General features: G+C 38.6%; 1 protein-coding gene across 4 annotated transcripts in view; it reads right to left on the minus strand.

The window, feature by feature from the left end:
* Positions 1-23225, minus strand: part of LOC109467938 (kelch-like protein 5) — a 124366-nt gene that overhangs the window by 64454 nt on the left and 36687 nt on the right. Inside the window, exon 2 of one of the 4 annotated variants that reach the window (XM_019766102.1) lies at positions 8118-8132. The exons of the other annotated variants lie outside the window; for them this stretch is intronic. Coding sequence (XP_019621661.1) covers positions 8118-8132 — 15 coding nt within the window. The remainder of the gene's footprint in view (positions 1-8117; positions 8133-23225) is intronic. 4 annotated transcript variants of the gene reach the window in all.

Below are 23225 nucleotides of genomic sequence, written 5' to 3' on the forward strand. Positions count from 1 at the left end.
CGCAATCATCATGAAACGCTCCTTGGAAGAAATCGCAACACCCTTGAAAGATAAAACGAGCCGCTTCTCACTTCCGTCCCTCAGAAGTCGGTGTGTTTTGAGCCGCCACACGTGTCGGCATATCCCCTCTCGTATGTGACGCAGATTTCACACACTCGCTCTAACGTCAACACCGACCCGTCCGTCGATAGAGGCTAACCTAAACCGCTCGTAAATACCGCGTGATGAGCACATGCTGCAAGGTGTCTCGGAACTCTCCCAGCGTGGAAATCTGCCCCGTGCACGACCCATTCAAATAGCCTCCACTTCCATGTCTTACATCCCTTGGCTGCATCTTCAATTGCCCTCATGAATAAAAACTGAGGGAGCCAATTAGAGCTCGTGGCGGGGACTCCCTGAAGTGCTGTATTGCTTGAGACATCACGTTACCTGGCAGCCTGCTCTACTCACGGCATACATGCGCTGTCCCCCTTTTTACATTGAGCTTCAACTCAATTCCCTCATGAATAATTACACAGCACGCTTTAACAGAAAGTAACTGCGAAACCCTTTGTTATTCCCCCACATCAAACACCCTCAAAGGGGCCATTCCCTCCCTGTATATATACAGCTACACCAGCTTCTAATACATCAGTTGTACCATGTACTACATGTACATTTAGGCTTATGATGTACGTTCCCGTTTCATGAATAATAAGCAACTGTGGAGCTATTAGAGTCTTTTCCTATAGAACGTGTATCTGACCACTACAAATGCGTTGCCCTGCCGCCTGACTTCATCGGATTGGCTGAAGCTCAATCTCCTCAGGAACAAACCAGATGTGAGGCAATCAAGAGCCCGAGTGTTAGCGGGGCTTCGACCCATCACGTCTAATCTTTCAGATTGTATCTGTCTTACCGAAAACATCATGTGACGAGCCTTTGCCGTGGGCTGAACTGCAATCCACACATCAAGCTGTTTTCGACCCTAAATAATGCTTTACTGCCAGCGAATCTGTATATCATGGCAATACATATGGATTGGAAGAAAAGCACCCACAAGACACATTATGCATGAAATGTACAGTATAATGCCGCGCTAAAATTTACAGCACGTCTATGCATCTAAAACCAGGAATGATTTGTCACAAGCCACAATATGCTTGTCTATATGCATTAACACCTGCGTAACACACTGCAGTGCTGGATCCAGCAAATGAGCATCAGCATAGGAATGCTCTGTTGACTGGAGTGTCACATCACTTTCCCCACACTATACATTATTGTGGGTCCCGCAGGTAAGTAACAATAACCCTGCATGTGGAATGAGCTGAGGAACCAGCCATCGGCGATGTATATTGAATAACGCTGAAAGATTCATTCTGATCTCAGCTCAGAGGGACTGGTCAGGCATCAAGGTGTGCAAAGTATCGGAAAATGCAGCCGACTGGTGAAGAATACAAACAAAGGGTTATTGTTTTGTGTTCAGTGCAGTACTGCGAATGCCTAAGATCACCAGTATGATCAAGATTTATCTGGTAGTTCAAACAACAAAAGTGCCTTTGCCAAATTTACATAATGGCATATTAGTCTCCTCTTGGAGTACAGTGGAGTATATGTCATACATACTGGTAGAGGTAGACATTATTATCCATTAACTTATAAAGTCCAATCTTGCATAAATTTATGTCATATAATTTAATCTTATTACATTATTCTGACATTTGTATGATATACAATTAGAAAAATATAACTGATGAAAACATAATTTCCCAAGCATTCATCCATGTAATGTTATATGCAAAATGAATATGATTTCTGTGTACTCGCTCAAGAAATGCATGCAAATGCCTATAAGCACCTTATTAACATAGATAGTCACATCTATTTGTACTATACAAGACCAGAATACTAAGTTACTATTATCTATTGTTGAGGATGTATATATGAATTTACAAGAGCTTGTGCATTACATGTAATTGCTCAGTAAAATCTGCATGAACAACGCACAATGTCCCCTTAAATCTGCAAGAACAAGGCACAAGGTCCCCTTAAATCTGCCACTCTAGGTCACAGAGGTACATGTATTGTGTCAGTTTTAACCATTGCAAGTTATTAGAATGGTTTACAATATTTGTAAATAGCCTATTCATCTTATTATGTAAAACACTGTTTGTTCGTAGTGAATTGTATTTAAAATATGTGGTGTAAATTGGACGTAATTCAGTGTTCCCACTGCAATGTTCAATAAAGTGATCTTGAATCTATCCCTTGAATTACAGCCTGCCCTTCCCGGAACATCATTACATCACTGCAATTACCTGACGATGCAGTTCTTAGCAAGAATAACAAACTGTCCCTGTGTTTTATAGCCGTTGTTTGCTATTCTACAGCAGCACTATAAAGCCTGGAGCTGTTCAGTGCTCGGGGCAGTAATAAACGGAGAGGTGGTCATAGAAACCCCCTATCAGTAAGATTACAGGCATGGAGCCAAGTTCCACAAATCTCCCCCTGGGTAACCGACAGCGAGAGGCAGCCATTTTATCAGCTTTGGGCTAAAGAAAGGAATCATTTTTTACCGTACATTTCCAGCCTAATCTTGACTGGTTGGCAATTTCACAGTTGTGGTTTTAACCCTGTCTTTGAAGCTGTAGCCAAATACAGATTCAGTAGAGGGTTGAACATCCAACAGGGAGAACATTTAAGAAATAGTTTTTCTCGTTATCATTTGACTGGACTTTCTAAAGAAATTAAGTTGAAAATCGTTATGAATGGCAAGCAATATTCAACCTCATAGTGGTACACGTATCAAAAATCAACATACATTCAACACATTTCATTGTCAAGTGCATCCTCTGAGTCATCAATAAGGTTCCACAATGTCGTGATTCTGAGATTTCAAGACATGTGAACTTGATATGCCCCTCCCATGCTTACCCTGACTAGATACTTCATGACCTTTATAATAACACCATAACATTGACTGATCAACTCTCCCGGGGATATTGATGAGCCATCAGTGGAACATCCTGACATCCAGCAGCTTAATAAAGCCTTCCGTACAGCCAGAAGGTTAATCCTCAGACATACAATAACAAGCAGTAGACATACCTTATATTTCCTAATTATATCCTAACTGTACTTTTCTGTATTCCACACTGGTATTGAAATCATGACATTTTTATAATATATTTTCATTGACAGAATTTTTATGTTATGGTGACAAATGCATGGTGAAAACATGTAGGTGACTATTTTAAAAAGATGCGCATTAAACGTAATAGTTTTTATGGTAGAAGAAAGCTGAAACGGCAGTTGATCACAGAGGCGACAACAGTCTCCCAAAAAACTAAGACTTTGTTTGGCATTGAGTCCATGAGTGTGGTGTGTACCTGACAAGCCTTTACCCACATTGTGAATCCCATGGAGTGCATTCAACCAGAAAGTCAAATTTAAAAAACAAATATCATCATTGGCTTGGTGTAAAGTTTAAAAGAAGGTTTAAATCCCTCCTTGTTGTGCCAGAAAATAATGTTTTAAAGATACAAGAATAATGGAGGATTCTATCATGTAATACTGAAACTTTTTCTCTTTTTGTTATAGCCTTTTGACTAGTACTGAGCAGGACCCCTTACATGTACCACCTGGTAGGGTTCCTCCTATATCTTTGCAACCTACAATCACTGCAACCGTCGCATGTATCCGAACAGCTCTAAATAATAACCTAGCTGATAGAACCCCACAGCAGTGGTCGATACATGCCACCACAGCCTCAATTAAAACTGAATTATGCATCTAAATCACGGCTATTGCTCTTATTAGATTCCTAGAAATAATGATTCCGTAATCACTTTTGCAGGGATGTAAGAGACAGCTTTATGTCGCGGCAGACGTATTTTCATTAGTGGTGCTTTTCAGTGCAGTAGCGCCGTGGATGTATGTGGACGTAAAATCATTACAGAACTGGCTGAACACAGCTGCACTACCAAATTTTATTGCTACTGCTGGAGTTTAAATCTTCCAATCTTTTCGTGTATACCTACAGGTACATTGAGACAGACAGGTCTACAGCGAAAGGAATGTGATGACAATGATGGCAATTGTAGCATCTTGAATCATGTGAAGAAGAGGTAACAGGAGAGGATGGTATAAAAGTAGAGCTTTTTTCTACCTACCACTACAAATGTATTTGCCACACCTAATAGACAAAATTTTATTGCTATTGCTGGACTTTAAGTCTTCCAATCTTTTCGTGTATACAGGTACCCATAGGTACATTGAGACAATCAAAGGAATGTTATGAAAATGATGTCAATTGTAGCATTATGAAGGAGAAGTAACAAAAGGATGATTTAAAAGTAGAGCTCTTTTTGTCCCTTCTACTATTTGCCACACCCAATACAGTATAGCCCCATTACCCCTGTAATCCTTGCACTAAATCAAAGGCTGTGCCAGGGCGACTGCCTCTAATCCCTCCCACCAAATTGGAAACTGTCAGCACAACGACTGTGTCCCAATTACATTCACATAATATAGATACTGATGTATATCACTGGCTCTGTAATGTCTTCTCCCATACTGGGTAATACCTATTTTGTATTCTTTTCCAGAACTCTTCTCCATCAAGCACTATATCGATACTCCTTTAAATTTCTTTTTCCATTTACACAAGGAAGCTATACCAAGATACATGCTGTATTTGCTAGGTAATGCTGTCCCTTCTCCATCCTGAATTTTCAAAAGGGTTCTTCTCAATTATCTCCAGTTTGAATACCCTAAAATCCACAGAAAGCTACAACTTTATTGATTTGCAATTAAGCTATGCAAAGAAAGATCAGACAGCATTACTTAAGCCGTGATACTAAAAACTAGGACGGCCATTTTGATTACCCTACAAAGTAAACTCTTATACATTATGTATCCACTTGATCTATAAAGATTACACTTTTCTACAGCCTTACAGCCTCTCTTTGCATAGAGAGTGCTTTTGACCTGGTTTAGGATCTCCTTTAGTGTGGGTGGCATGCACTTTTGTAAAGAGATGATAACCCAAGAGAGTTGATTTATTTGATAGTACCATTTTCTGCTATGTTGCTTAAGAGGTTTCTAGTTGTAAACTGCTGGTAGAAAGGGTTTAGATGGACAAGTCACAAATCTATTTGCCCATGTAATGTACAATAATGTAGTACATGTACATTTGCAATGAAAATGCTTTCTCCTTTGATTTCCTTTGAGTGTGCACTTACGTCTACTCTGCAGATAGAATTTGAAAACATGGCTTTATTAAGACAGACTGCTGAGGATGCATGTAGCTTGGAAAATCCATTTGACAAATCTATCAGACAAAATCTTCTTATCTTTTTGGATGACAGAAGATGCTTTTGAGATGTAACAAAGCTGCATTGCACCACCATTAGGGACTTGAAAAAGCATCAAGCTTCATCTCTGTTGAGGATGACTGCTTATTATAATCTTTTCCCTGTGTACAGAAGTATTGTTTTGGGTGGCTGAGAGGTGGGTTAGTATATCTGCTTGTCTGGACAGAGTAGATTAAAATCACATGGGTGGGGAAGATTGGCAGGCAGAAAGACAGGTGTTCAGAAGGTCATAAACAAGAAACAGGGTGAACATGGAGGTTTCAGAATCTGGATGACAGCCAACTGAAATCAGTGGTCAATATAGGGAGAATTCAGGAAGGCAAGGATTGCATAGTTCCTAGATATCAGAAATCTCTGATTTCTTGCGTATATGTTGAAAGAGTGAAGTCAAATACAGGTATGTTATTTTATGGTTTGCACTTTTGGCTATTTTTTTCTAGGTAGCCAGTCACAGTAACATGAATTTAAATCTAACATCATGGAAACATTGTGCACTGAAGATGTGATAAAGAATACAGCAGGAATCCAAGCAAAGCTGGTTCACCTGCAGTAACAACAGAAACTGATAGGTGGAGCTGCACATTGGTCAACTATCAAGTACACTACACTAGGTCAAATTGCCCAAGGAATCCTTCGACTTTTAATAGCAAATAACATAGATCTAGACTAAGTTAAGAGCATATATACACTAGAGAGCAATTAACAGATGTGATTATCACTCATCCTGTACTAGAATGAAAATGATGTATATGACTATGAGGAACATGAGAACTCAGCGAAAGATTTTGAGTTCATCTTTGAGTGCAAATTACAGTCAATATACATAAGTCTAACAAGTTTCGATACAAGAGGCCAGTAGCAACCTCTACTTCTGTAAGCTACAACATACACCAGAGTGCTGCTCAATCTAACTAACTCCTCATCCTTATAGCCAGCCATTATCCTGGATGGCCAGTATTTTATGGGTTGTGGTGGACCTTGCCAGCAGCACAGGCCCATTCTGCCTAACTAATTGACTTCAAAATGTTTCAAATGTATTTTTTGTACCATGTACAATGTTATGTGTAAACTATATGAATAGATTTAATAGGACTTTAAATAAACTTTATACTTGATGATATATTTTGTCTGACCCTTACCTCTTCCCTCATGACCTCAATTTGAGCTTCTCATGAATAAAGATTTAAAAAAATATTTTTGCTACAATTTACATAGAAATCTGAAAAACAGTCATGCAACACTCTCTAACTGTAATATTGCTCTAAGAAATTCAGTGTTCATGTACATCACTCACTCACTCACTCTCTCCCATAGCTTGTACATCAGGACATTCAAATCCTTCTGTTTTGATTTATAGCTCTGTACATTATTGGCAACAGTAGAATATAGCACCACACCTTTGCTGGGTCAGCAATGTTTTGCTTACACATCAATACAGCAGTCCCAGTACAACCTGGTCAACATGTATAGAATAGAAAGTGCAAACAAAGCCGTTTCTAAAAGGTGATAAATCACCAGCTGCAATCGGAAGCACAACGAATCTGAAGCACGGAAGCACAAAGAATTTACTGTAATCATTTAAGTCATGTAGTTCTTTGGGCTGTTTGTGATGTATGATGTATAGTGAGGGTCGTAGTTTGAATGTTCAAAACGTAACAAACATACACGTACTTTGAAACCATTGTTTTCCTGGAAATTTACATTCTTTCAGCATCTCCAGATTTATGACACTACGTCAAACTGACTGATGGCTGTCTGCTGTGATAATCCCAGAGTAACGCTGATGATGAAGTCTGCAAATCAATATGTTTGCCAACCCTCAGCAAAATGACTTTTGCTCCGTCAGATACCAGGAAGTCGTTATCCTATCATTAAGTTTGGGGAATTCGCACACACCAAGTCCCTCTTGGCAACAATATATGTGATTTGTGCACACAAGAGGAGGAGGTAATAGATCATGAACATGGTTCATACTTTGGTGCCATTCACATTCCAAAAAGGACTTGTAATGAGCCTGGAAACAAAGTATAACAGGTTCACAGTTGGAAAAAGGTTCACAGTTGGGACTTAAGGGATTGTCTAAAACCAGGTGTGAACACATCTGTCTAGATAATCAATTTAAATCGATTTCAAAGAAAATCCAATTCGAAGGTTATGAATGTGAATGGGGCCTTAAGCTGTCTTTGATGTTTTGCGAAACTTATCACCTCACTGTAAGGGTGGCTCTGTGCCTATCCACTGCACAATATAGGATTTGTAGTATATACTGACCATAGCTTAGGGATAATGTAGAATTCTAGTCACAAATCTATTTGCCCATGTAATGTACAATGTAGTACATGTACATTCGCAATGAAAATGCTTTCTCCTTTGATTTCCTTTGAGTGTGCACTTACGTCTACTCTGCAGATAGAATTTGAAAACATGGCTTTATTAAGACTGACTGCTGAGTAGTAGTATATACTGACCATAGCTTAGGGATAATGTAGAATTCAAGATCAATAAATTAAATACTTTCCTGAGGGAACACTAAAAAGAGTTGGCCAACAGAAAACTTCAGATCCTTAAAATGTAAATCCTTAACATGTAGCTTTCAGGGGTAATTTCAGTGAGGTTGACTTTGCTTGCATACGGTAGAACATTTCTTGCATAAGGTAGAACATTGGATGGTGTTATTACATGTATGTAATAACTGTATAATGTACAATACATGTAAAAGAAAAGTAATGATGTGTTAAGTGTAATGGACAGCTTACGTACTGTTTTCTTCTTCCTCTGTGGTGTGAAAAAATAGATGGTGAATGTTAGCAGATGGTTATATCAATTAATTAGTCTAAGAATTGAAGAAGTTTTTTTCACACTTACGTAGCACTGGTGCATGTATACAAATGTATTTTTTCCAATTTACCACATGTACAGAAATATCCTAAGGCTATGATTTTGATATAATACATAATTTCTAAAATCTGGCAATGAACTAATGATGAAAGTTGACTTACAATGTGAGCTAAAAGAAGTAGAGACAAGTAATCTTACCTGAGGTGCGTCCAAGTGGAGAGTAAGACACCACAGCAAAGTTGATGTGGTCACAGACAAGTCCGTAGGAGGCAGCCAGTCATGGAGAGGAAAAAAGACAAAGATGTGTTAATATCTATACAATAATCATACACAGGGATGCATCTTAAGTATACCTCTACTTATTTTTATGTTAAAGATTTTTTTGTAACAGTATTTTTGGTTTATCTCCAAAGGTACGTAAGAAAAAAATGTTGTTCATATACGTTTTGGTAGGTTTGATAGTGCTTGCTTCCCACATAGTTTTTAAAAATGTAATTCAGTAAGAAACAAGGAAGAAGAACAACCAGGTGGTAATTAAAATATCTTAAGCTAAAACATCCATGCGTGTTTTAAAATGTAAGCAAAATTCTCCACTATTCATCATCAGTTTCCTGTTTGTGTTTTTGAAGCCCAGTCATGTTAGCCCATCAATACAACTGTCTCCAGGAGTAGTCATTCCCCTGGATGATTTTATCACATGCAATCAGGCAGGCACGTTTTCTGGGTCGTTTGGTTTATGGTCTTAATCTTCATAATCTCGCCAGAAAATTCACGATCATGGTTTGACTCCTGACCCCAGCAGGAAGTGAGATAACCATGATAAGATCCACACGGCATGATTTATGTCCTGTTTTCTAAAACTGGAGTTAGCAGTTCATCCATCCTTCTTTCCATACATGTAAGTACGGTAGTTACATGAATTACAGCAATAATTATGACACACTGCTGATGATATTCTCCCATTCCTCTATATCTTGCATGTAATCTTATACGTGCAAGTAATATAGGCAAAGTTAGTTGCACTTTCACAATCTAGTTAAAGCCATTTTCTTTGCAACTCAGCCCATAAACACCGTAAAATTATCTACAATAACCAAAACCTGAGATATTGCCTCAACATATCACATGCCACATATAATATAGCATGATGGATTGCTGCAGTTATAAACTGTGATATTGATAACCTAATGGAAATGAAAATCCCTTCCCTTGCCGATAATTAAGGCTGCCATTATATCTTTAAGCTGTTATTGCTGTCCAGGGATTTGTGGAAGTTTTGATTGGTATCCATCCACTCTATAAAGCAGCAATTAGATTTTCTTATGGGTTTGAGAAAATTGATACTGCCGACAGAAAATAAATTACTACTGTGAGATTCATCTTGCAGATAAAGAAAAACTTAAAATGGACCACAAAAAAATCCACTGGGTGAAAGCTTAAGGAGTGATGCTGATCTTAAACATTTGTGGAAAAAGAAGGAAGAATAATGATGCAGAAACTGTGTTCTTCCCATGTATGGAGATCACAAGAACTTTGACATAATCAAAAGTAAACTGGGGCTGACACAATTTCCTTTACATTACAATCTCAGATTGTTTCGTTTCAACAGTTCTGGCACAAAAAAGGGAGAAGGAAGTCAATGAACTAGTGTGGCAAAATGGTACATTTCATTGTCAATAAAGTTCTGACACTTCATCGATAAAGTAGCGAGGTACTTAGCCAAGATAGGGCAAGAAACAAAATCTATTTTCTGCTTCAGGTGCTAACAGCCGCATGGGAAAAAGATGACCTAGATAATGTGCAGTAAGATAAAACACAGGTATTTATTAACTTCTCTACATCAAACAAAGGGCCGCAGGCCTGGTATAAGTCAAACAAGTTACTGCACTAGAAATGATGCTTATCTGCAGCACTTTTAGACAATAACAAGGAAAAAAATCGATGAACAGGGACAATTTATGTCTTCAAGCTCAAAAGACGATAGGACAATGCAGCCAACATTTATCAGAGACTAATTTCCTTAAAAAGCACTTTACTTTACTTCTCAGAAACTTCCATTGCTCAGACTGAAGAGATGGTAAGGCACTGTGTAAAAAGTTGTGGTACAGTCCTGTGAAAAGGCTAATTTTGTAAGGGTGCTTGAATTATGCAATACAAATTGATACATAAAACACTTGTATACTAGGTATAACTGTCTTAAAACATAAGCTGCCTTGCACTTCTGGCCTTGAATTCCACTTCATAAGAGTGTTTTCCACTGAAAACTGACCATGACAACAAATACCGTCATTTCAGCACCAAGGACAGGCCCAATGGCAAGTTATTGCTACAGTCACCATATGGACGCTGCAGTCTACTGCAAGTTACCAATACATTGCATTTGTTCCCACTATTATGAAAGATTTACACAGTGTCTAGTTCAGAATACAAAGTTCAATTTTTCTCATTGTATTGGAATCAAGGCCATGATATGATATTGATGGTGTTAGTTTTCTGACCTTTAACTATCCACACGTCCCATTCATCAATGTCCTAACAGAACTAATGACATGCCTAGCCTCTCATCGCTGCTACAGACACCTAATTTCTCATACACTCACTGTGGGTTTAAATAGGCTGGGGACATGGCGGCTTCATTGACTATTTATTGCGCATTTTACCGTCAACAGTGATGTAACCGACAATAAACCTGGTGATTCTTTTGGTTTAAGTCTGGACTAGCACATCAAATGTGGAAGAGTTAAGGAACTAATTCTTGCAGCAGGTCAATGGACTAATACGGAATTCTGAAACTGACAAGCTATAAGGATAGCCCAAACTATGCTGAACAGAACACATTCTGGGAAAACAGACAACCACCTATTTGGAATATTACCCAGCTACAAAGTAAACCAATATCATTTTTGCCTTCATTGGAAGGGTATTATGTTTTCGGTTTGGCCATGGTGGAATGGCTAGTGACTGTGGGTCTGTGTGTATGTTAACAGTATAACTCCAGAAGCTGTCGCCCTGTTCAATTTCAAAGTGATCACAGAGGACAAATATTACTAGTAGAATGCCATTGGTTCAATTACAATCACATCTTTTTGTATAATCATAAGTTGCTGTTAAGATGCATAGTTAATCTCCATAAGCAGGGCTCTCATCTATTATACAGAGAGCAGAGGCACCATATGCTTCCTGAATATGGAATCAACTGCAGGTCACCAAGGGTCACGGGGAGGGTAATGGGTATCGAACATGAAGACTGGACCATTAAACTTGCTCAAGGACTGCCACTGCTTATTAGAGCCTGCTCTGGTCTATATTGATCAGTTTGAGCTCAGAGTGGTCCTATCCTTATCAGTAGAGGGTTCAACACTCTACAGAGCTACTTTTAGGTTTTAAGATGGTCATCATAGCTGAACTTTGCACATCAGCAACTGAACTTTGCACTAGTCAAGCTCTAATATGTCCAATGACTTTTAGTCAGGCTAACGAGTTTCTTCGTTCTTTTACCAATAGTTTAAATCATCAACTCTTCTATAGTTTTCACTCAATCGACTTTATCGTGCATACATAGACTACATGTACATGTAGATCATCATACCCTCACATTATTTCATTGGACAGAAACTTTCCTGTCTTGCAGACATTGGTAAATGGATTTTCCCCTCTTTACAGGACTTCCAACCTCCATACATTTTCAGAAGCTTGAAGCTAAGAACTGTTGCTGCCCCGTGTAAGCCACTATCGTAAATTCCGCACGTAATGGCGTTGATCATGTAAATTTTGATATTCAGCAGTAAAGCAGACCTTTTATGTGCCCTATGTGGCTCAAAGGAAAGGTTTTTAGGTCAATTTTTCCGTAAATCCCCATCTAACACACAGGATCCGACGGGAGCCCGCCTCCTGAATACCAAGTATGGAAAGGTCCTTACAGGTCAGAAAGATCACGACCTTAATGTCCAACCTGGTCCGGAAGTTTCTTCAGTCATCCCATTATCAAGATATGAAACAATCATTTCAGATATCCTGCTTATACTGTGCCTTTACAACTTCAGTTCAGGTCGAAGGGATGGTCAAAAGAATGGGAAAGAATTTTGGCATTTGTACAAAACATTGCACGCTACAAATACACAGCCGTGCCCTTTATTGAAAGTTAGTAGTCACCGTAAGAAAAATCAATAGCTGTGATTATTCTCCGACATGGTAACCATTACCGAGCCTGAAAAATCCAATACCTACCCCAGAAACAATTAGCACAAAATGTTGTGCGTCGAGGAAGGAGCAATGGCATATATTATTCATACGTCCTAACAATGAGAAGCTATTCTCAGGCCACAGAAGCTTGGTCAATCTTCTTGACTGGAGTTTAACTTTAAGGCACAACTTAAAAACCTACAATGTATTCATGAATGCCTTTCCAACTGCAGTATGCTTTGAACTGCCAGGTGGCAGTAAGAAGTTAAGTCCAACAACAAAATGGAAGAATGACAACATCACTGTCTTTCTTTATTGGTATCATTTGGAATAGAAGGAAATACTGGACTTCTTCCAATGCAAGTATGAAGTTCCTACAATTTAATTGGAAATATACATTATACAGCAAAACCTGCACAAGTGACCACCTCTACATAAAGACCAGTCCTACATTTATATGGTCTATAGTCCCCATATACAGTAGACCTGATCTTCTCAGTCTTTTCTGGGGCAGCTTAGGGCATTATATTACTCATTATTTGTAAATCTGACATCATAGTGCTATCACACTATAACTTAGTATAAGACAACGAAATTAAATATTTAATGCAAGAGATGAATTTTGTTCAGTTCTGCTGAGCTTGCAAGGATTGCTTTAGCCTGTTCATACATGTAAACATTTTCAAAAAAATAAATAAAAGAAAAGTTTTATGTAGATTACTAATCTGGAAGTTTGAAACCAACCCAGTCAAACCAACCCATAAACCAAGGATGTACATTGTACTATCCCAAAATTATAGCACAATGACAGGGGATTATGAACCACCAAATCGACAATCATCTCAGCAGGTTTAAATCCCTAAACACAATAATTGGAACTTGTCAAGTTGCATGCCTGGTGATTGAACCCAATCATTCTGTGGTGGAGAATACAGGATTGAAAGCCTAATTCGTCTTAGGATTTAACTGGCCAATAAATATGGTAATGAATCCGTAGCTGTAGGTGTGCTTGTCAACTGTAATGACTCTCACTTTGTGTTATTACAGGTCATTAATTTTCCCACCCTTATGACTATTTGTAATCAAACCCTGCTGTGCACTGAAGCGTATCCAGCATGTGAAACATCAACCTTCACCTTGACTTAATTGCTGGTTTATAACAAACTAAAAATGCTATTAAATCCTGAGATAGTTTCACAGTACAGGTGCCTGCAAGGGTCACTTGAATCTTGGAATAGTTTGCCTTTCAGTTTACATAAGAGTCAGTTAGCAACTTCCCACATATACCTCTGCATGGCCTTTCAAACTTTACCCAAATGTCGTGGCTATATAATGCGATCTTTCACATGACCTGGTGCAGATTTTAAATATAGAGAACGGCATAACATGCAGGGTGACAGCAACTGCGCACTCTTAATCTGAAGTGCATGACCAGTGTTAGAAATGACTTCACATTTAGTTTCACCTCACGCTTTGCCTCTGACAATGCCAGTTGACAAACTGCTATCAAGTTGATCTCTGGTTTCTGAATGTTGTCTTTAGCCCAGTTCCCAGCACGCCCCGTACAATGGTCAAGACCATTACCAATGTATCAAAGCTTGCCATTTTCATTACAAACTGTACCTCTAACCTCAAAAGCAGCACTTACAGTCTTTTGTCCATAACTTTTTATGAGCTGTGTGCCCACCTTAACACCAAATTCTGCATTAGTTCCAGTAGGTGTCCACAGGGACAGGGTTGAATACATGATAAAATTGAATACTGCACTTAGGAGACTTTGTGTTCACCTTTTGAATAAAAACATCATACAAAACACACCATTGACAGTACACACAGTCGTATGTATGGATGGTTGTGTTGCTTGACCATTAGGCCATGTTGATTTGATTATATGGATGACATCCGCGCGTGCATGAATTTTCGGCCGTTTCCAAAAAAAAAAAAGAAGTTTTCAACCATACTGTAAATCGTACAAAACAGTTGCAAAATGAGCAAATATATACTGTAAGTTGCAAAAGGAATATTCAAAAATGATACCAATGTCGCAAAATGCCAAAATAAAATAAAAAGACTAAAATGTGAAGAGAAATGAATTTAAAGAGTAGATTATTCACTAAACCATACACTGTGTCATTTTTTCAACCTTCATGACCACGCAGATTTCATAACGAATGCAACTTTTTTTTTTGCAAAACTTTTTTTTTATTCGCACGCGCGCATCAGTTTTGGGGTTCCCAGAGGATGTCATCCATATAATCAAATCAACATGGCCTTACAGTAAATATGCACAAGGTTGCCAATGATTGTTTCGAAGTTTTGTTCACTGTAAGTCCATATGAGAGTCCCACAACTACACCTAGTCAGGGGACTGTTAAGCTGTACACTTTTGTACATACAGACACAAGCAGCTTACTTTGATTACTACGTAGGGAGGAGGTTTCAACTTCTTTGAGACTCTTTTCAAATAGTCACCCAACGTTCAAACCCCCTTCTTGCCTAAGCTTAAAGATATGCATGTGCAGCACAAAAATGGGCCAAAAGATAAGAGACAAAATTAACTGTAACGGACAAACATAATTACATGCTGAGTTATGTTCCAGAGTTCAGGGGTTCACTGGGTTGTACACATTTATCCTCTGTCCCTCAAGCCCGGGAATTAATACTGATTACACTGTGGTACATTTATATCACGTCTCTGCTATTTGCCCATCCATTTTTTTGTTCCCTAATTTGATTATTGGGAAACAGAAGCCTCCCTTTTCCCGACCTAAATGGCTTTTACCGAAAGAAATGACCTGTTGGAAGATTAGTCTGAAATGTAATGTTCGGACTGATTCGCAGCAACACTCGTTTAACTTTTCCTCAACACATTCGTCTTTTCTGCCTGGTTAGCTTTGTACCGTGTAATCATTCGCTTATAGCTTGAGAAAGTGTAGACTACATTACAGGGTTTTAAGGAACAATAAAGTGAAGCCATGTTTCAACTTGTAGGGAATATTGCTTTATGTGGTCAGTTTGTTGCAGTGATTTCTACACTAAATGGCTGTTAAAAATAATTATTGCAGCTGTTTGAAGAAAAGTTATAATTGTGTTCCTAACCTTTGGTGCCAAAATCAAACAGTGTCTAAACACTTGGTAAACACTTTGGGACATGTCTCAAGCTAATACCCAGTAAAAGTGTTACCTTGTTGCCTAAGCTTGTCAGCAAGTAGCTTAGCTCACACTGAATCTATGTATACAGATGTGTTTTTGGCCATTTCCTTGCTGCAGGGCAACCTATGCACTCAAATTTACATACCGCTGAAGCTAGGAGGGAAAGGGAGCATTTACAAAGACAGCACTCTCTTGGAGAAAAGTACATTTACACATCGTTTATATGTAAAAAAAAACTTGAAAGCAACTTCAATAACTTGTAACCAAATGCCATGTCTAGACAGACATTAAACTCCATCAGCTTACTTCAAGAAAGATCAATAACTTGAAATTGCCCTTCAGACAACCCACTTAAGAAAGGAGTTTGATACATTAAAATATACTATATCCAGCTGTCCACGGCAATCAAGCATCCAATTTTATGCCCTTCATATCGAACTCCGAGTTAAGTGGAAAGTTCTGATTCATTTACATACAAAATAGATGAGCCCGAAACTTTCAAGTTCAACCCGACTGCACAAAGGTCATTACACAACCATTATCAGTGGGATCTTTCTTTACACCTCCGGCAAAAAGTTTCCAATGTCTTAGGGATTAGACACCAATTATACAACAGATTAGGAAAGCTTAGGGAATTTCCCGGAGGAGTTTTTCTGGACTGCTACCACTGGGGCCTGGCCACTGCTTCTAGATGAGTATCAGTTCACTTAACTCATGCCACTATCAGTACGCCATTACAGACCTTGGTAATTGCTACGTTTGAAGAATCATCCCCTCAGCTTTTTGTGCAATCGATAGCCATTCTAAAGAGGCATTGGAATGGTTACAGAACTACTTTATTTAGGATACGGCATGCATTCACATGCATAGCCTCGCAGGCAGGTCCAAGACTTGATTTGTCGAGAAATTCTATCTGGGCTTCACACCTTGTGAGGGTTGGACGGGGTCATCTGATAACGCGGCAAGATGAGACAGAAATACTGCAGAACAGATCGCTACACGTGTATTATGTCCTACAATTAATCACAACTTTTCAAAAAGTTTACCAGAAGTTGTTCATCTGTAGCTTTATGGCCAGAGAAGCTGGGAGTTCTGAACTGGGAGGTTATGGGAGATACCAACATCAAAATAGTGACTATTACATAAACCTATAATGATTATTCTTCTATTATTTTGTGATTTCAAGTATAGTCCTATGTACATATATGTCAACCAAAGTTGAATGGAGAGTTGCATAATTTAACATTAAACAAGCATTTATGGCTCATTACAGTGAAGGCAGTTTCAAGGCTTCTCTCTTTTCTCTCACATTCATACGTACAATGTACATACATGTACAGCAAAAGTTACAATGATGTATGTTTCATAGACGAATAGTCCAATAAGTTCAAGGATTTCCGTTTGTGGAAGATTTATGTCATCGAGTATTTTTAATAACAGTAAATTATAGCGCCCACACAAGCAGAAAGAAGTCATGATTCAGGAAGTCAACCAGGCAAACACCTCGATGTACCTTTGGAAGTCAAGATACAGTAGCAATCTGGCAGAGACAGATGGCAGGCTCAGACCTGCACCTACACAAGGCAGCGACAAGTTTTACATCACCTTATCATGGGCAATCATGAGACGCCTTTACCGCAAGAGGGGTATATCTACATGTAGATACGTTTGATCTAGAAAGTAAAAGAAGAGTTAAACTTGAAAATGGATTGCTGTACAAAGTACAATGTACATTGTAGATTATATATAATAGTCAGTACTGCTAGTCCCTACCACATTGTTTCTCAATCACAGAAGACTAATCAATGTCAAGCGGTTATTAGAATTCACCTCTAAACTAGAATCTAGAAAAATGTGCATTGTAAGTAGAAGGCTTTGGTGCTATTGGTGGTGCTTGATGCGTAACTTGGTATACTAACGTTATTCCACTAAAATCAGTTCATAGGAACGTTTTCAACTTCTAGTCATCTTATTCCAGGTACAAACCATACAGCAGAAAATGTGCAAATCTCATTAATCCAACAAATAAATACACATTAAACCCATGATATAGGTCATGAATACACACAGAATTCAGCTGAGTGCCACGTGAGGAAGTCCCTAGGGGCTGCCACAGGCCCAGTCTCATCTGCTCACAGGAAATGATTTGGGTCAGATTTCCAATGCTTGGATTGAAGTTCAATTACAGAGTAGGATCCCATTTATAAAGCTCCCCTGCTGACAAGGTTACCTGTGATCATCGCCACCTCCAGGCTTTTCTTCAGCCTCTCAATCCAATACTTTTGTGTAATGCATTAGGTTTAACTGAAGGGGATTGCTATCAGATCTATTGGTAAAATCAGTAATGAATACGTATAGGTAAAGCAAAGAGCTTTAGCTGAAACATTGAAGACAGGAAAACAGTATGGCTTGCTGGAAGATGTCAATGTACATGTATTCCAAACAAAATGGATTCTAGTATAGTATTATGTATTCTTTACAAGCACAAGTATTCACAATGTACAAAGAGCTCCTTGCATACACATTTCTAGCTGTCTCTGTTTTAGTATGTATTATAATAATAAATTATAACTAACTGGTAATTGGATCTACCAGTGCACTTCAGGATCTTATTTCTCTTATCATCAACAGAATGAGAGAAATTCTAAACTCGGCGTAGAAATACAAGGCTCAAAGTCCTTAACTGATCTATAGTAATAGGTTAGCACACTGGAGAAGACGCAGGAATTGTCCTTGGAAGTCATAGATATCCTGTCAACCATGTCTCCAGAGAAATCTCCTCATAAGTTAAAGCATGATGACATCTTTCCACAAATCTTCCTTCACAAATTGATCTATGCATCCTTAATCCCACTGTGCATGCTTGGAACACAGCTGAGCTTAAACAGCTATTTCCCTGCAACATTTTTCCTTGTTCCGTTGAAGAAGCTCGGCTTCAGAGTCAAGCAGTGAATGCCAAATGCAACTGTTACATTGATCCACTTCTCAAGCCCCAGGATTCCAACCATCTTGTACCCAGCACTCCAGATGAAAGAGTTCTGGATCCCCTTTGAAAACGATATATGAACAGGCCAAACTTAATGCTTTCTCAGGGAACTGCTGTGGTGTGTTTTCTCTGATAAAGTTGATGTTTTCCTATACACATGGCATCAATCAAGGTGATGCCAGCCCTCAGAACACCACAATAAAAAAAAGAAACAAGCATTTCTAGGTCTGGTTCCCTACAACAGGTGATAACCACATTGCCTATAAAGCTATACACTGCACATGTAGGTATCCCTTGAGTTTGCATTTGAAATATTGGTTTCCTGTGGAAAGGTACACACCATGTGGATTTCAACACTTTGAAAAACAACAGAGTTGTCACTAATATCACCCTATCATCATACGTCAAGTACCCAGATGTCACAACTTCTAGGGCACCACCATCCGATTGTACATGGATGAAGCATGAAAATGGCATGGCACTTTTGACACAGGGAAGATTTTATCTGACGTCCTGGCTGTCCTCTTAGCTTTAGGCGATGCTCGTGTTCAATCTTACAGCGCTGGTGATCAATCAAAGTCCAGCTTTCCTTGGGCATGTCATGATAAGTCTGTTTCGATTGTACTTATGACATGTCTGACAAAATACAACAGGCTAGCATTGCTTAATTTGCTTCCCAGTTTTTCACACACCAAAGATTGAAAATGTACTGTGGATAATTGTTATATCCAAAAGGTCAAGAATCAACAATCATATTTGAGCCACAATTTAATGAGATAGAGAGAGGCCCTGATGACATACATGTAATGTTACATATTTGCCAACCGCAAAATCATACATGCATACATATTTAGGTATGCAACGTGCCACCTGACAATCATAAAGTTTTAGAAATGTTTTTTCCTTGGAGATCAATACAGAAAACCATTTCCAGCCAGCCATACCCTTTTACCGCAGACATGCTTCACAAAAACCCAAATGCCCTGTCTTGTTGTCTGAATCTTTATCCTTTAATGGAATACATCACTGCACTATGCATGTAAAGTTGGCCAGAGGATCACTTCCTGTAGTCATTTTTTATACTTATACAAATGTATATCTTGTTGTGAGATGTGCCGTGAGCATTTTCTAGATATTCTTACCTTCAATTCAGTTTTCTTTACCATGCTTCATTTCATTTCAAAAATGTTTTTCAAATCTGGACATCATTATTTAAGTTCTTTATTCTCCTATGAATTACAAATCCTTCATTCCTTAATTGTCTGACTTTGAAGCATTAAACTAGCTTTGGTCTGTCTCTACATAATTTTTACTTCCTACACAATTGACTAACACTTGATTTTACAACTAGAAATCCTCCTGGAGCTGAATTGATGATTAATCTTTTTCCATGTGAGACTCGTTCCTTTTCATTTACTCCATAGCTTAGCTACAAAGGTCCCATCAATCATGGAATAAAGTTCCGTACAAACCACTTTCAAACATGATGTGAAGAGAAAAATGTAATTAGTCAAGCATGTTCAAATGTACAAAAAAGTGCAGACAATTGCAAAATGATATGCTCATACCATATACTCATAAAAGGTATGGATTATGTTCATGGTTATTTGTTGAATTTCTTCTCCGTTAGCAAAAGACTCGCTAACATGTCTTCATAAAAGTAATGCATATAGAAAGTTCAAGGTTTTAATAATTCCACAGGGATATAATATATGGCAGAGAGTACACAACAAAGCAATTACAGTCAAACACTCTAACCTCAGAGATTTGTTTCAGTGAAATATCACTCAGTCTGGTAGGTTCACTCAAATTCCGGTAACAACATGAATAATGGATTTGGTTATACAATGTTATGCTTCCGAAAGGCGGCCCAATTTGCGCAGTTTGCAGGAATTAGGTTCACGTATGAGAAAATAAGATAAGCTTCCTGCACGGTGGCAAACCTGTCTGTTTCATGTAAACCTCCGTATCTCTCTAACACTGCATTGCCACAGGGATAAACACTGATTTCCCTCCTTCAGCACAAGTAATCTTCATTAATTTGCAGGGAGAATGTAAAGCACACAAGAGTAATGAAATGTGGGACGCTTGACTGCGTTGAGACGTTTAATAGCATTGGGGATGTTTGAACAACTCTAAATCTGTCACGGGGTTTATTTCAAACTTTAAAAGTGCCACAACTGTCGCCATACTTCATCTTGCATGACCGGTAATATTGCAGGAACGGATTTAGAGCCAATCTCTCTGTACGTAAGTCTGCAGTTTATACCCTGCCAAATTGAGGCTACCTTCTGTAGCCTACATGTCGTAAGCTTTGGGTTCGCGTTGGTAATTTTACTGAGCTCAGCCAGAAAAGATGCATCATTCATGCCGTAGAAACAAGTCTTCCAATCGCTCCTGCTAAACTTTTTATCATCCCTTGTAAGGAAAATTGGAGGCCATTGCATGCAGCAGTGGAACAAAGACCATTATGAAGTCAGTGGAGCCACATGTTCCTGTATATGGTCCATAATTTTCCTGCTCCAAAGTCATTACTACAGACTCCCAGTCTCCATGTCATTCTTTACTTTTTTCCCTCCCTCGATTTGCATAATGGCTCTGAAGTATTCAACCTAGATGGCAGCAATGAACGTTACAGGGACGGCAATTTCAACAGCAAAACTACAGAAATGCTATGATTAGTTAGGGAGTACTGGGATTGGGTTTTAGGGTATCAGCTATCTGGAGTCGATAGGTTGCGAGAAGCAGTTAAGTTTCTCCAAGGACACTCTCTAAGGTACTGAAATGTGAGTTGAAGCAGGCCCTTTTTCATATCTGATATATGATACACTACTGCTAAAGAGCTTAAGTGATTTTCTTTACACATATGTGATAATACAAGTTAAGTGTTGTGAATACATGTAGGTACAGCATTTGTGACAATGGGGTAGTAACCTTGTTCAAAGGTCTTCGATCCGCCTTGCATAAAAACATTTTAGAGAGACGTTTTCATTTCCTGGCAACTGATGGCATCAGGGGTAAAGAATTTTTTTGCACTGCTGGCTAACCATAGGTTTCACTTACATAATTCATATCATTAAAACTGGTACAAGGACTTGGGTGAATATTGGTAAAATGGTACAGGGAAGAGAAGAACCTGCTACATTGAACATTCATTTTACTTGGCTGGTGAGGTGCACATACCCTTGACATGCATGGAGAACATAAAAGCTGCATAAATACTTAATCAGAAACTACTGTGGCTCTGTTCAATCCCATCTTATAACTCAATTTGCCCTTTCAACCATTAAGTCTACATGACTGAATAAAAGGGTGTGGACAGCACCATATCTCATCTATGCAACACTCATTTTCCTCCAGTAGTACTACTCCAATTTCTATACAGTACCAGGGTGTCAGCAGGGTCAGTATGATATAGGTGGGCAATCTCTGTACTCCATATTACCTGTAAATATTTATGATTTATGACATCATCACTACCTGGCCGTGCCATGTCACGTTTCAAGTCTTATATACCAGTGGAGTCAATACTGTTGGGTCCTGCGTACTTGAGTAATTAAAATCCAATAACGCCTGTCCCCTGAAGGGGGTTATCATCGGGTAGGAATGCAATTCTGTTGCCGATCATTCATCATGTTTTCCACGTTGGGAGAATTATCCATGCACAAAAGGTTACCGTAATATACATGTGCACGCACCAGTGAAAACATGTAAATATTGAGTTACGAGGTAAGGTATTGTTTTACAATCTTAATGAAAACTTCAGTGAGATTGAAAAGTATTGTCTGAGTGATTACAACGTCCTCAATAACCATTATCTTTATTAGTTTGCTATACATTTGTTTAAGTGATACTGGGAACAAAAAAACTATTTGTCCTTGACTTTTGCAGCAGACTAATCTCACAATTCTTCAGCAAAGGTGTTTCTAGATATTATTGGTTTCTAACACCACATTTTTCTTTGCAAATTGTCTAGTATGCAAGTTGTATTTTAAGAAAGAGTCAGGATTTATCTCCAGTGAATGAATAAGGATGCATACAATGCATGTCCTTTACCTGAACAAAATTTGTAGCCAAGACCACAAGGTTATTTGTTACTCTGGCTTTGATAGAACAATTAAAAGTTGCATCACAGATGCATTACTGGATGTCTGAATAGTGTGTTTGTTCTAAAACCGTTTTGCTATATTCGGGACATTTTTCTCACCATGCTAGAATGATGATGATGACTTTGAAGGTCAGGTGTTATATAAACAGAATATATTACGGCGTATCTCGTACCACCTGAGGCGCAGCGCTGACCGGTGGGTCAGACTGCATGACAGCCTGCGGTCGGGGTGATACCTCAGCTGACACAAGATCCACCGGGATGTCCTCCCTCTGTACGTCAGTGTCAGACCAAAGCATAGACCAGATGAAATATTTCATCACTGCAGGTACTGGTAACTACTTCAAGAACTGATTTTCAGCAACAGTAAATTTTGCTGGGAAGTTTACAGTACAAATGTAAGTGATGTAGTTGTGTTGACATGAATGATGCAACAGTGTAAACATGTTGCTGTACAAGGGGGTATGAACCATGACCAATAAAGGAAAATTCTCCTGAATAAATCAACAAGGTACACATACTGGCTACATGTAGCTTTCCTTGTTTGCTTTATACTCATCAAACAAATGTTGATAATATTATCTAAGGATTGTCTGTCAAT

This window comes from Branchiostoma belcheri, unplaced genomic scaffold (assembly GCF_001625305.1).
Source record: "Branchiostoma belcheri isolate BF01 breed outbred unplaced genomic scaffold, Haploidv18h27 scaffold19, whole genome shotgun sequence".
Classification (NCBI taxonomy): domain Eukaryota; kingdom Metazoa; phylum Chordata; class Leptocardii; order Amphioxiformes; family Branchiostomatidae; genus Branchiostoma; species Branchiostoma belcheri.